The sequence below is a fragment of the Macadamia integrifolia genome, chromosome 11 (assembly GCF_013358625.1).
Source record: "Macadamia integrifolia cultivar HAES 741 chromosome 11, SCU_Mint_v3, whole genome shotgun sequence".
Taxonomy (NCBI): Eukaryota; Viridiplantae; Streptophyta; class Magnoliopsida; order Proteales; family Proteaceae; genus Macadamia; species Macadamia integrifolia.
The window spans coordinates 10,909,207-10,923,439 of NC_056567.1; the positions used below are offsets into that span (position 1 = coordinate 10,909,207).

Consider the following 14,233-nt stretch of genomic DNA (forward strand, 5'->3'; position numbering starts at 1 on the left):
AAAAAAAAAAAAAAAAAAAAAAAAAAAAAAAAGAAGTTGAAACCTGATACTGGTGAGAGGCTAATCCAGGCTAACTTCATCAAGGTTTCTACCTACTAACTTGTGATTCAGTGTTGGGGTGTTTAATTTAGACCAGATTAATTGAATTGAATCGAACTGAATCGTATTCTTATCGATTAGATTTAACTTTGGTTTTTAGAACCAAAGAAAATAGAAATGTTTGATAAGATCGATTGAAACAACCGTTTAGAGCAAAATTAGAAAAATAGATACAAACTAGAAAAACCAGCAAAAAAAATTAAGAAATCAAGGCCCAATCTATAAGAAACTGCTGAAAGAAATCAATAGCTTTTATAAGTAGAACCAAATAAATGAGAATGACCGAGTTTTTCTATGGGCACGTCATGGCCTATCACAACCATAAACAATAGGTGGGAGGTGGGAGGTGGGAGGTGGGAGGGGAGAGGGGTCTCATCTGGATCATCCGATCATTCAGCTTAGTAAAAGAAAACTTTGTCCTAAATGAGAATATAAAACTAATTTCAATGGCTTAATCACTTGAACTGAAAAAAATCTTATACTGTAAGAGAGATTTATCATAAATCAAATCACGAAGACCTAGTGGGTCAAGTCATGCCATTATGCACTTTTAAAATTTGCAGTCATCTACTATGGCGTGATTTGGGTTCTTGCAAATTAACATCCAAGATGAAACTTTCATTGAGGCCTTCGCAGTAGTTCTTACATTTACTAGTGGGCCACATCAAGATACAATTAGATTGTGCTCAATCAACCAAATGAATAGAACTTAGAAAAACTCTCAAAACAATAGCCCGTTTGTTATCGTTTCTGTTCCAGAAACTCCGTTTCATGTCAAAAACAGAAATTTTAGTTTGTGTCGAATTGTCGTTTTTAAACGATTTAAGGTTGTTTGGTGAATTTGTTTCTGGAACAGTTTCAGAACAGAAAACCGACAGTTCTACCGTTTGGTTATGCTTGTTTCAGAAACTTTTTTTTTTTAAGTCAATAATTACAGAAATAACATTAAAATAGGAAATTACTAATCCTTTGGGACAATAAAGTATTACATACAAAAAAAAATTGTTTCAAAAAGATGAATAAAGTACAGAATTAACAATGCCATGTCCAAGGTAGTTATTACATAATTTCCCAAATTTTCATTTTTTGTCAAAGTCTAAGGACTTGAATGCATGGAGGATGTCTTTTATCTTACTTGTTTGGTCCTCTAATCCTTTAAGTGTCCCTTCTATATATTCTTTCATGTACTCGTTCGAAATGGACGGTGGTGTGGATGATGTTGATGTTGAGTTTTCTAAACATAATGTATGTTGTATGGTAAAGATATGTGGTTCATCTTTCAACCATATAAACATATCACATCCACGGTTATCAGCCTATATCAAATAATAGATGTGATTAGGGTCATTGAAATTTAACATCGCATTAAAAAAAAAAAATCTAAAATTATCTATAGGTATAGATTAATCGTAGAAATAAATTACCCCAGTTGAATTTCGGCAACATAAAAAATACTGTCCCTTGTGTGGACCTTTCGTCGTAGTTCGTACTTTGCATTGACCTTTACCACATCTACATAGATGTAGTTGGTCCACCCACATGAAAAAATTACATGAATCTTGACACTTGAAAAATTCTCTTCCAATATTTTTACCTGACTTTATTGTATATTTAGCATAACTCTTCCTGCAAATTTCACAATTTGCTATTATGAGTGGGGGCATAGAAGAAGTCAACTGTAACAGTAATTTAAATATCAAAGAAGTTAATATAGCATCCAAATATATGACATTCATAATAATATATCAACTTGTACCACATACATAAATTTAACATAAAACAAGTACTACATCACTTTTAGGATCAATTTAGGTTTTCAGTTTTATCACAATATTTGTTGGTTTTAGTTTTCTATTAGTTTAGGCATCATTTGCTGTCTAGCCATTGTGTTTGTAATTCTTAGCCTAGTGGCATTCATCTCTTTTGTCCTATTTCGTTGACTTGATTGTACTGTAGAATGATCAACGAAATCTTCATGTGGTGGATTCAAGTCATTTTCTGAAACTTTTAAATCCTCACTCATCCCCACGAATTCAGCATCAGCAATATGCTCTTCTCGAATATAGTTGTGTAGCCCACAACATGCTACTACGATTGATGTCTAAACTTTCACTGGAACTGGTGCATGAGCCTTAAAATTTGAAATTTATTTTTCAAAACCCCAAATGTACGTTCAATGACATTTTGAAGTGATGAATGCCTATAATTGAACAACTCTTTCGCTGTTCTTGAGGATCTTCTATGCCTTTGTAGTCCGATAGATGATATCTCTCACCCCTAAATGGTGTCAAAAACCCAGATTGGCTAGCATACCCAGAGTCGACAACATAATACTTTCCTACAAACGAAAAATAATATATGTTATTACGTATACACTCAAATGGAAATCTAATATACTATAATAAAGTTAATACCTGGAAGTGGATGTGGAAAACTCAATCGAGGATCAATCCTTGCATGTTCAAGTACTCGACAATCATTTGCACTACCTTCCCATCTTGCATATACATATGTGAATCGCATGTCAAATGAACATGCACACATCACATTTTGAGTTATGATCCCCTTCTGATTCCTATATCGAGTTTGATCCTCTCTTGGAACTACTGCATGGATGTGAGTACCATCTATGGAACCAATACAGTGCTATGAAATATATGGGCAATTAAATCGTCACTACATATAAGAATATAAATATTCATATATTTAATTATAAACATGTATCATATTAACATGTTTACCTTGAAAAAAGGGTAGTAATTCGGGTTCTGTGCAATCTCTGCCGGTATCATACTGACATCTGGTAGTCTGATTTTCTCCTTAGCCAGGCATTGCATTTTTGCAATCAAGACAACATTGAATGTTCGACTAATTGTTTCTCCTGAATGGTTAAAATGATTTTGGGTGTCCCTATTACTTGAATCCTTCCCAACAATCTATAGGAACATTCTAAGTTGTTCATCCACTCGGATGTTGGCCGTGTCTTTCAACCACCCCCTATGTCTAACATAATCACATAGGTTGAGAAAGACATGATGTTCCATCCCAAACTCTTCATAACATTTGTTGGCATGCCCATTCAATACCTCATACATCATGACAACACCTGAAAATACACTATCCCTACATGGTTCCCTAATATATACAGTCTCACACAGTAATTCCATTCCCATGTGAATGATCATATCTTCTTCATCACTAGAAGTTTCACATAATGCATTTGACATAACTGCAGTAAATTGACAACTACTTATCAATTGCAAACAAATAATTGTAAAACATAACAATCTGATACATCGTCTCAACCCAAAACACATGTTCAACATTACACACATCAATAATAAATAAAAAAAAAGAAAGATTAATCATCATCGAAAGTATTGTCCTGAATCCAAAATGATCAAAAGTAGCATTCAAACACAACCATCATAAAATAGTAGAATGAGACAAAGGGCCCATTTGCCCCTAAACTACTCCAAGGCATCTAAAAGCCAAGTCCTCTTAATAGGCTCTGCACAGACAAATAACTCCCTCCAACTAGGATCAGCACATATACGACTGGTGGCCTTCAAGTATATCTCCTTTGACATATCCAGTATAGAGGATAATACCGCCTCACATGCACTCACACTGAAATCTCGAGGACGAGATGCACCTTCTCCACCACGAACAGGAGATGTAACGGAAGTACTTGATGCTTTCTCAATTTTAATGGATAAATACTTCCCATATAAGTCCTTGACGTGGCTATCTCCCTTATTGACGCTCTTTTTTCTTCGTTCCGTGGGTGTCCTATCAAGATTTCGCTTGTGGTGCTTTGAGTTGGAGTAGGAGTATCCTCAAGGAAGGGGTCAGTCATGCCTAAATGCATTGGGGTACTAGGAGATTCGAAAACTTGCTCAGTATCAACAATATTAGCAGCTTCGATGTCATCCAAATCTTGTGCACTGTCAACCCCTAAATTTCCTCGAGCATATGCATCCCCAAATATCAGGGTCAAATCTGGCCAGTTGTTTAGTCCATATTTCTTGTATTTTAACCAACTTGGATTTGCCTACATAAGCAGTCATTGTATATTTCAGATGTACTACTTATTGCAATCTAATTTTGAAATAATTCAACTAGCTAGTGAGATATATTGTACCTGTATTGCCCTATCCCATACGGGCTCATCATCAACTGTGACTGATTTTGTCATTGAGTTCCACCCAAATCCAGTTGTGTCAAGTAGTCTCTTGAATTGTTGGTACTCATGTTTCAACTTGTTTATCTTGTTGCATAATTGTTCTCTCCCAATCGTACGATTTAAAGCCTTCTGAAATTGCCTTGTAATGTCCCCCTATCCAGTTTTGTTAAATGAATTACCGGATTTGTGACCATTTTTTACAGCTTCTTTCATTGCCTCAATGAAAACAGTGGTCTCAAGTTCTGACCACTTAACGATAGGGATACTACTTCCAGACATAATAGTTAGACATTATAAGTTAGCATACTAGGTTATTATACATTCTTCAATAATACAAGATTATAAAATCAATGCAATTTTGAGATAGAAAGCCCAATATGTATCTCAAACTTTAATTCAGTTGTCATCAATTAGCTTAACCAATAATGTTTCATTTTCTAATTCATTCTGAATAATAAAGACAAAGCACTAAAAAAAGACGAGAAAGCAATGGCATAATTCAACTCTGGATTTTGGGTCTAATTCTAGAATTCAACCTGCTAAAAGTATATGAGGACAAGTTGGTTTCCAACACTCCCCCTGAGGGAATGTTTAATATGAAATCTCAGTTTTTCGCCTCATAAACTATTTGCCCATGGAATAATTCAATTCTTATGAACTGGTAGGGGATGTGAATGCTAAATCAAAATTTATTTGTTGGGAATGAATTCTCGAATGTCTTACGGTATTTGCCAAAAACCAAGAGGGTGAAACACTAATTTGAGTGGAGTCTACAAGACAAGTGGTGAGATATGGCAAACCGTCATACACCTATAGAAGTGCCATTCAGACAATATATATATATATATATATACATATATACCCATTGATGATAAGCTTATCAATCGGTTCCAAACATTTGGTTCAAATTCAATTTGGTTCCCATGAGTGATGGTGTGATCCAATATCAAACCAAGACCCGAATCAATTCTGGAATGCTGTACTCAAACCAAGCTAGATTCGATATATATACTGTCTGAACTTCGAAGTTGCAAAGGTTGATCATTGTCATTATTCTGAATAAATTTGAGTGTAGATCGCAGAAACAGAGAGAGGGTGGTTTAGGTGTTCCATGAGACTGTGCCAGTTTGGGACAATGTGGCAAGCCTCCTTTTTTGTTTTTTAGTTCTTCAAAGGTTATTGCACTTACTGGGATGCAGTGGTGCCTCCATTATCGTATCCCATTTTTTACTCTATAGTTCTCCACTGGAGATTTCCAAGAGAATTTGGGAAATGGGGAGGGTTGAACTCTCTCCCCAGGTTTAACACCATCACTCCCTATATATTCACTTAAAAATGAAAATTTTAAGGGAAACACAAAATTCCAACACCCTTGACGGCAACCAAAAAAACAATAGATTCAGGCATTTAAGAGAATATGCACCACAATAATCGAACTTGTTAATATGGAAAAATTGGTTCTTGATAATCCAAAACCAGAAACCTAACAAAGATTTATATAGATGGGTAGTGGATTTATTGGGTTTTTTTTTCTCTCTAGGGTTTTTGTTACAGACAAAGAAAACGAAGCAGAACAAAGACCTAACTTCTTTGTGATAACTACTGATGAGAGTTCTTGAGACTGAGAAGGGTTCACGAAGATTAGAAACTCCCCAAAAAACCCTAATTTATTTGTTTGTACCTGTGATTATGTGACCATTGAGAGGGAGGCTCTGCCGCTTCGCTTCGCTTCGCTTCTCTGCTCCAACCTTGCAAAACCTTTCTTAGTTCATTACAAGAGAAAACCCCCTTTCTTAATCCCTAATCGGCAAATACCCATAAATGGGTAGAAAACCCAATCAACTAAACGAAGAAGAAGAAATCGAGAAGAAGAAGAAGAAGAACAGAAGGCGTAGAACAAAGAAGAAGAAATCGTACTTGCTGTGTGGTCGAGTGCAATCTCCGGTTTCTTCTTTCTCCAGCTCTGCGTGCGCAAGTGAAAGGGAGAGGAGGAGGCGAGGGTAATCGGGAACGAAAGTTTCTTTTTTTCACTCCTTTGAAACGAAACACACGGACGGAACGGGCTTTTGTCGTTCCGTCTTTCCCCTTTCAAATCGTTTTTTTTTTCCAATTTTTGGTTCAAAAATACTGAAAAACAACATGTGATTGCCAAACAGATTTTTGCGTTTTTTCTTTCCAATAGAACGAAAAAATGATAGAAACGTTTTTTTGAAACAATACCAAATGGGTCCTACATATGGGCTTTTTTGGGCTTAAATTATAACCTGTGTGTGTGGCCTGACTGTAATTCAAGTCATGGCCCATTGTGGGCTGGTTAGAACTTAAGTTGCTGGGCCTAACTATGGGCCTGATTGTGCTGGCCTTTCTTTTTTCTTGAGTACACCCTTAATTCTGCATCACTTAGGCCCCGTTTGTTTGATGGATGACAAGGGGTGGGAAACTTGTGAGGGTGAGTCCCACATGTTGTAGGTTTGGTTGAAAGGAAGAGAAGGAAAGGAAGTAATGGATATGTAATTTTTAGTGGGTGGGATTTTATGGAAAAGAGAGGAAATGTGGGGTGGAATTCTATTGGAAAGAGAGGATGTAAGAGGAGGAGAGAGAGAGACAAAAAATTTTCCATGAAGTTCTACCAATATTGGTAGGACTTTGGAAATGAGTGGTGTGGGAAAAGTTAAGTGCCACATCAGTAAATAACAATTATTGCATTAAATGACCTTGTCTGGTAAGTTTCCCACCCCCATTCATTAAAGTTCTTAATATGTAAATAATAGTTTTAAGTCAGCCTTTGCCTTCTCCTCATTCCAGACATGTGCCGAATTACCACCCGACCTTGACCCCGCTTCTGGCCTCACCACTTATTCAAACACTCATATTGTGGTAGTTCGTGTGAAACAAGTACAAGTTTCCACCCTTTTCTACCTTTTTCACTTTTCTCCATCAAACAAACAAGGCCTTAGTATTGCTGAAGTAAGGATTGGTAAAACAAGAAAAGCTACAGTCATGAATGAATAAATTAGAGTTAATATAGGAGTAGTTTTGATACATAATACATTTTGAGAAATTCGTTTGAGGTGGCGTAGACATTTGCGATTGAAGCTTTTGAATGATCTAGTTTGGAGGGATTATTTGATTCAAATTGAATGAGCTAAAAAAGCTAGGTGTGGCGTAAAATGACTCTAGAAGTAGTTAGAAAAGACATGCATATGACTTTGTATGGAGCTGATTGGAGAAAAAGAAGAAAAAGGATCCATGTGGTCGACCCCATTAAGTTGGGATGGGGCTGAGTTGAGTTGATTCCTTTGTAATCTCTTGCTCTCATTCTTCAGGGAATACTGTGGCTTAAACAACTCAGTGGAAATACAAATTCAATTTAACTCCCTCTACCAGTCTATCCACAATCCCCCGCCCCCCCCTTCTCACTCTCTCCCAAACATATGGCCACACGCATATCTCTGCATGGTCTGCAGGGGAAACATCTCGTATCCCACGGAATACAGGACAAGAGCACGTCGTTTGTGCCGTAACTCGTTTGTTTCACCCATTTGGGTCACATATGTAATTGTCATCTAAGCACCAGTCTGCTTCAGAGACATTTTGGTAAGCATGTCAAACTGCTGGTTTTCGTATGTTCTGAACGGAAATGAAAACATTTATTTGTTATATTTGTAGGAAATGCATGAAATCCCCCACCTATGCAGGAATTGATGTGTTCATTGGTCACCCCACTTCCCTGATGCATCTGTTCAGATTTAGGTTGTATGGGGAGACGCTTTCTTTAGAATTCTGTTAAAGTTCTCTTTCTGTTTCTTATTTGCAATTCATGTTGCATTTATGCATTGAAACGAATGAAATTTTTTCTATAAAAGTCTAGGAGGAATTGCCTAAATGTGCTATGCTTTTTGTTCAAAGGTGGGACCTGGGGAGGTGGATGATGACCTAGAAGATGAGGTAGCATCAGAGTGTGCAAAGTATGGGACAGTTTCTAAGTGCCTCATATTTGAGATTACGGAGCCCCATTTCCCAGCAGAAGAGGCAGTTAGGATCTTTGTACAATTTGAGAGATCAGAGGAGACGACAAAGGCACTCATCGATCTTGATGGCCGGTTCTTTGGAGGGAGGGTCGTTCGTGCCACATTCTATGATGAGGAGAGGTTTGGAAGAAATGAGCTAGCACCAATGCCAGGGGAGATCCCTGGTTATCCATGACTGATGGTTGTAGTTAACTTGTGTCTCACCGGGGAGGAAGCTGAATTGCTGGGTTGGGTTTGGCTTCAATGATATTGGGAGAGCTAAGTAAACTGTAATTTTGTATGGGAGGAAGTGGAAAACATGATGGAATGTTTGTTCCATTTACTAGCGAATTAAACAATTTTACAGTGATTCTAAAGTGTAGTTAGTGTTGTTAAATGGAAGATCCTGAATTAAAGTTTAACCTAAGGAAGGTGGATTGTACAAGGAACACAAGGAAGTTCTAAAATGTAGTAATTGGCTGTTAAGTGGCAAATTCTGAGTTAAAGCTTAACCAATCATTTTCCCTCCTTTCACATTTTTTTTTCCCACAAGGAAGGTGGTTGCACAAGAAATAGAAAAAGCATCTACAGCCCTGTGATTTTCCTCCACGAACCGTACCAGATCAGGAGGAAGGTAAGAACCAGGGTTACTTGAGCGTAGAACTTCGTCAGCTTGTCACTCCCTCTGTTGTCTCTTGCTGTGCTGTAAGTTTTGTAAGTGCTTATATGTGAATTCTAACTTACAGCGTGGTGTAGGTAATCAGATCTTCTTTGCTGCAGCGGGCCATCAAGTACACGTTTGACGGTTAGGAGCTCTTTGGGGATGTGCACACGTGTGTTGGGTCACATGTGTGCATGTCTGATGTGACACAGAGCACCCTCAAGGGACTCCCAGCTGTGGAATGCACAGAAACCGGGTCCGTAGTGTAGAGGCCACCCTTCGTTTCTCCGGGTCATCTACCCATGCGAAACTGGGTTTTTTATTTTTTGTGGGCATTAACAAAGGGAACGAGTGAAGGACGGCAAGGGCTCCTGCATCTCTAGTGGTGTGTCGCGTGAGCAGCAGAACGTTAAGCTTTGCTCACGGTGTTGGATTTGGCTTTTACTTAAATTACGAGAACACCCTTGGTGCCGGAAATGTTAATTAATATTCCTTTAAAGTTTAAAACATCACTAAAATTACTAAAGACATGCAAAATATGCCTTTACAATATTACCCTCCACCTAATAAATTTTCCATCTCCAGCTCTAGGTACAAAAATTGAAGTTAGAAAATTTCACTCCACGTGGCTAAGATCGACCCGCTCGTCATGCGGTACCGTGAAGACGGCGTGGACATAAAACTTATCCAACGGCTCAAAAAAAGAGAAAGGACAGAACTAGTATCCGCCGGTGGTGTTTCCATTCCCCACTCCCGGGTGAGGGATGCGATTCAGTGGGGTCCGCGATGAGGAGAAGCGACGGGCGAGTTCTCACTAGAAGCTCTAGACTCAGTAAAGTGGAGTTGCTGACGTGCCAGCATCGTGGCCATCCCAGTGCTGAAGGCAGCTGCATCACCGGTAGCAGCGGAGAGTTGTGCCGACCCATTGAGGATCCCATTAGAGGGGAAGCCAATACCACAGTAGAGAGAAACTGGTAAGTCAGGATCAGCTGCCGTGAACCGATGGTAAGATGAAGCACAGGCACCAGCACCCAAGTAGAGCGAGTTGGGCCCAGCACTACGAACAGAACCCACAGTCTGCGGCATAGTATCAAATACGGCCACCTTGCGAGGAGAAGCAGTGGTGGAGCATTCACCACCACCACCAAAACTACTCGTAGGAGTAGGGGTTTTGCTATTTTTTCCGGCGAGGCAGTAGCTGTGATAATGAGGCACGTGCTCGACCGCCACCTGAAAACGAATCAGAAACAAAAAAAATTGGAATTTAGAAAACAAATGAAAGCAAAGACAAACTGCTTGTGTTAAATGTTTTAATAAAATCGGTGATATTACATTGTGAGCGGAAGTGGTGGTGGTGGTGGTGGTGGTGGAGGAGGAAGACTTGTTGTTGTGGTGGTGGTGGTTGAGCCAGGAGGGAGCACGGTAAGTAGTGCCGTCCGGTTCGACCACCCAACCAGCCTCGCGAGCGAGCTCGCGAAGTACATCGTTGATGTCGGAGCGAGGGGGAAGATTGTAGCCACCGTGCTTGCGAAGGCCGTGGAAGATCTTGGTTGTGATGGATCTTCGCTGCCGCTCTCTCATCTTCGTCCTCTCCTTGTCGCTCGCACTCCTCATCATCATCTCCTCATTCATTTCTTCCTTCCTCTCTCTCTCTCTCACAAGTCACAACACATCCATACAAGAATATGACCTCCTCAGTAATTCATTTATTAAAGACTGGGGTATAGGTCCTTAAGATAGGGGTCTTCTGGTTACGAAGCTGGTCGCTTAGCTTTTGGGATGTTTTCGTACGATTTTCTGTCTATATCTCTGTCTCAGTCCACTAAAACAGAAATATTTTGGGGATGCTTAGACGAGGAAGATTGTGAAGGAGAGAGAGAGAGAGGGAAGTATCAAGGGATGGATGAGGTGTGAGAACCTGAGAGGTGCTGAGATGACACTAAGAAAACGACATTCCCATTGAGAAGGACGGGTCTCAGTTGGCGTGGCGGCGAGAGATAATGTACGTGAAAGCTGCGTAGAGAGAGAGAGAGAGAGCGAGAGGCGCATGAGTACGGGATATAGAGTAGGTGGCCTACTCACTAGTCACTACTGCACTGTTGTAATGAATCGAGAGTTGGACAGGCTCACCAGATCCAACGGTTGAAAATTTCTTCAGTCTTTTTTTTTTTTCATTTATAGGGTACAATGGGATGGTGAGAGGTTCGAGATTAACGTGTTTTTTTGGGGGGAGGGGGGGAATGCAAAAGGGCATTTTGGTCATGACAATCTTGGGGTTTGGGTTAGGAGGGGGCGGGGGGGTTGGGGGTGTGTGTCGTTTTGAATCAGCTTTTCTCTCATCAATGATTTTTCTGATCTCTGACGGGTGAATGATCCAGAAGAGATAATTTGGCTTTTCTCTGCTTCTCAGCGACTGCTACCTCCTCAGATAATCTCTGGGAAAAGAAAGAAGTATGTGGTGATTTGGTACTTTCCAGAAGGAAAATAAGGGCAAGTACATAATTTCAAATGATAGATGGATAAGAAGAGCATCTCAGGGGCATCTAATGTAAATAGGTATGGGATTTTGTTTGTGTTGACGGATATATTCCTGAGATGCTTTTTTGAGCCCTTGTGTTGGTGGTAATCTGAAAGAGCAGCCCATAAGAATTTTTGTAGATTTTTTTCTTTTTTTTTTTTTGGTAAATAGTTTTGTAGAACTTAATACCAAGAAAAGGGAGATGAATCATGCAAAGCTAGTTTTGGTGGTCGTGTCAAGGATTCAGAGAGCATCATCAATTCCAAATCGCATATCCAGCCGCCTATCTCTACTCTGAGCAATCAGTAATTATCTGTGCGGTTATCAAATCTCCCCCGTCATCATACATCATGTAAATTTCTTTTCTCTCTCTCTCTCTCTCTCTCTCTCTCTCTCTCCATGGTAATCACTGAGCTTTTTTTTCTAAATAAATGGGATTACCACATGGATCCATCAAAATATAAGATAAAAAAATAGAAAAAAGAGGGGAAAAGATATGTCAGAAAAAAAAAAAGAACAAATCACATTTAGAGTCGATAATATAGATCTTTGTCTTTTAAACATTTATGTTTGATGTTATAGTAACATCTAGATTTAGTCTTTACATGTCTTTCTTTATCAAATTTCATTAGTCATTTAAAGCCTACCCCTAAATTGGTCATTTAAAGCCAACTCCTAGCTGTACTAGTTCTTTCACACTCGATTTGATCACTTCTCTTCCTTTGAAAATAAAAAAATAAAAATGACAGGTGCTAATAAATGGAATTGGAAAATGGGAACCAAGCCATGGAATTAAATATTGATACCAAATCAACCGTATGAATCAGTTTAACTTCATCGATGCTTATGTGATCTTATTTAGGTGGAACGATTCTCACTAAAAGCAATTCTATCCAAAAATGATTTTTTTTATTAAATTTAAAAGTAAAATATATTAATACGATGGATATAAACTAAGATTGATATAGATCATGATATTAATAAATAATAACCATGAACATGACTAGACAATTCTATTACTTTATGACGGAAAATAATGCTACTTGATAGTGTTGTGTACGCTGAGAGTCTCAGACACTCGGGCCATAAGATTTGTATAACATAGACATTGATAGTTATCGAGTACCATAACTCATCATAATCCTGTCATTGTTTTTCAAATTCACAAGAGGAGCCCATCATCATCATAACAATAGGAGGAGGAAGAGGTTTAGATTGATCCACTAACATCAGGCATAATTTTATTTTTAACTCCTGTGCATTTGTAAAACCATCTAAAGAAAAGAATCAAATATATGTTTGTTAGAACTCTCTATAGGTTTGAGTTTTGAACCCTATTGAAGAAACCATACAGAGAAACAAGAACATGAATCTAATAAAATTATAGAGGATCTAATTATACCTTTCACCAAGTATGTTGAAGAAGATTGATATTGGTCACTCCCACTTTCGCTCTCTTGGCTTGGCTATGGATCTTCTATAGCCCCTTAAACCTCCTTGATTCTCTCACTTTGATGGTAAAGTGGGGAAGAGTGAATCATGGCTGTAGGGACCCAAAACCTAGTATTTATAATACTGTCCTGCACCCAAAACCCAAAACCACAATGGGTTGAGTCAACATATCCCTAAACTTGAGAGTGGACCAAACTGGTTCATGTAATTTGACTCTCACCCATTTAATCAACCCGAATAATTAATTTAGCCCATAAATCCAACAATGTTTGGATTAAGATAAGTGTTGAGGGCTTTCCAAAGTTAATAATTTTGAAAACACAAGTGTCTCCTTCGTTCAAGCGATTTTCAGATAAGAACTCACGATAACTACCTCCAAAGCGCATCCCGACGACATCTATCCTGAATCAATATCACAGACCACGAAATCCCCCTAATACGGCCAAATTGATTACTCAGTAGGGTAAGGACACGCGTCACCCATTGGGACACGTGTCTCCCACTAGATAGGGATTTCAAGGAACTCTACCACGTCACCTGCATGAAGAGAATATTCCCCGTGAAAGGGCTAGGACGTATTCGAGTAGAACTCTAAAAGGAAAGGAGGTGGACCCGAGAAGGACTCTTCTAAGGAAAGGGAAAACCCTAAGAGCTATATAAGGGGGCCCGAGAGGAAGGGAAGAAGGTAAGCATCAACACCCTCACCATTACTCCTATATCAAAAACTGTGCAGTCGATCCCTAACTTGAGCATCGGAGGACTAACCTCGGACAAAACTTTGGGCCTCTCCCGTCTATGCTTGTGTAGGATTAGCTCATATGGATTTTTGACAGCAACAGATTGGCGCCGTCCGTGGGAACGACAGTAATGGTGGGGAGAACCTACAACCGCAAGAAGACAAGAGCAACGTCGAACATGAACATGGGGGAAGAACCTTTAGGGGGTCTCCCTCCCTCGACGGAGATGGGAAGAGAAAGGGGCAACGATGATCGGGAAGGATCCGTAAGGTACCAGCGTTCGGCCGGATATTTAATACGCGGAGATAGTGATCCTCCACCCCCTCATGAAGCGCAGGAATATGTGACAAGAGAGCAAATCGAAGCCCTCTAGGACAAATATGACCGAATGACTGAGGCAATAAAGGAGGTCTCTAAAGCTGTCTCTCAGAAGATCGACGGAGCACTGCCTGGCCCCCACATCCAGTCTCAACCTTTGAAACCGAGCAATACAGGATTGATAAGGTCCGGTCTCAACCTTCAAAACCAAGCAATGAGGGAAAGTCCTGCACCCAGAGGAAGGACGCAGCA

General features: G+C 39.3%; 2 protein-coding genes across 2 annotated transcripts in view; one reads left to right on the plus strand and one right to left on the minus strand.

Moving 5' to 3' along the window:
• LOC122093670 (DNA-damage-repair/toleration protein DRT111, chloroplastic-like) overlaps positions 1-8,789 on the plus strand; it is a 22,361-nt gene extending 13,572 nt beyond the window's left edge. Inside the window, exon 3 of the mRNA XM_042664054.1 lies at positions 8,195-8,789. Coding sequence (XP_042519988.1) covers positions 8,195-8,491 — 297 coding nt within the window. The 3' untranslated portion in view covers positions 8,492-8,789. The remainder of the gene's footprint in view (positions 1-8,194) is intronic.
• Positions 8,790-8,922: 133 nt separating this feature from the next.
• LOC122093671 (beta-amylase 7-like) lies at positions 8,923-10,845 on the minus strand. The gene is made up of 2 exons (XM_042664055.1): positions 10,289-10,845; positions 8,923-10,186 (listed from the first exon to the last, which is right to left on the minus strand). The coding sequence occupies exons 1-2, from the start codon at positions 10,586-10,588 to the stop codon at positions 9,728-9,730; spliced, it is 759 nt and encodes a 252-aa protein (XP_042519989.1). The 5' UTR covers positions 10,589-10,845; the 3' UTR covers positions 8,923-9,727.
• Between the last annotated feature and the right edge of the window lie 3,388 nt (positions 10,846-14,233).

What these genes read in the sequence shown, in the direction of transcription:
- LOC122093671 (XM_042664055.1), bottom strand. Translation starts at nt 10,588, where the DNA reads ATGAATGAGGAGATGATGATGAGGAGTGCGAGCGACAAGGAGAGGACG. An exon ending in CCACCACTTCCGCTCACAAT is followed by an intron (nt 10,187 to 10,288) that starts GTAATATCACCG and finishes ATTCGTTTTCAG; the next exon opens with GTGGCGGTCGAGCACGTGCC.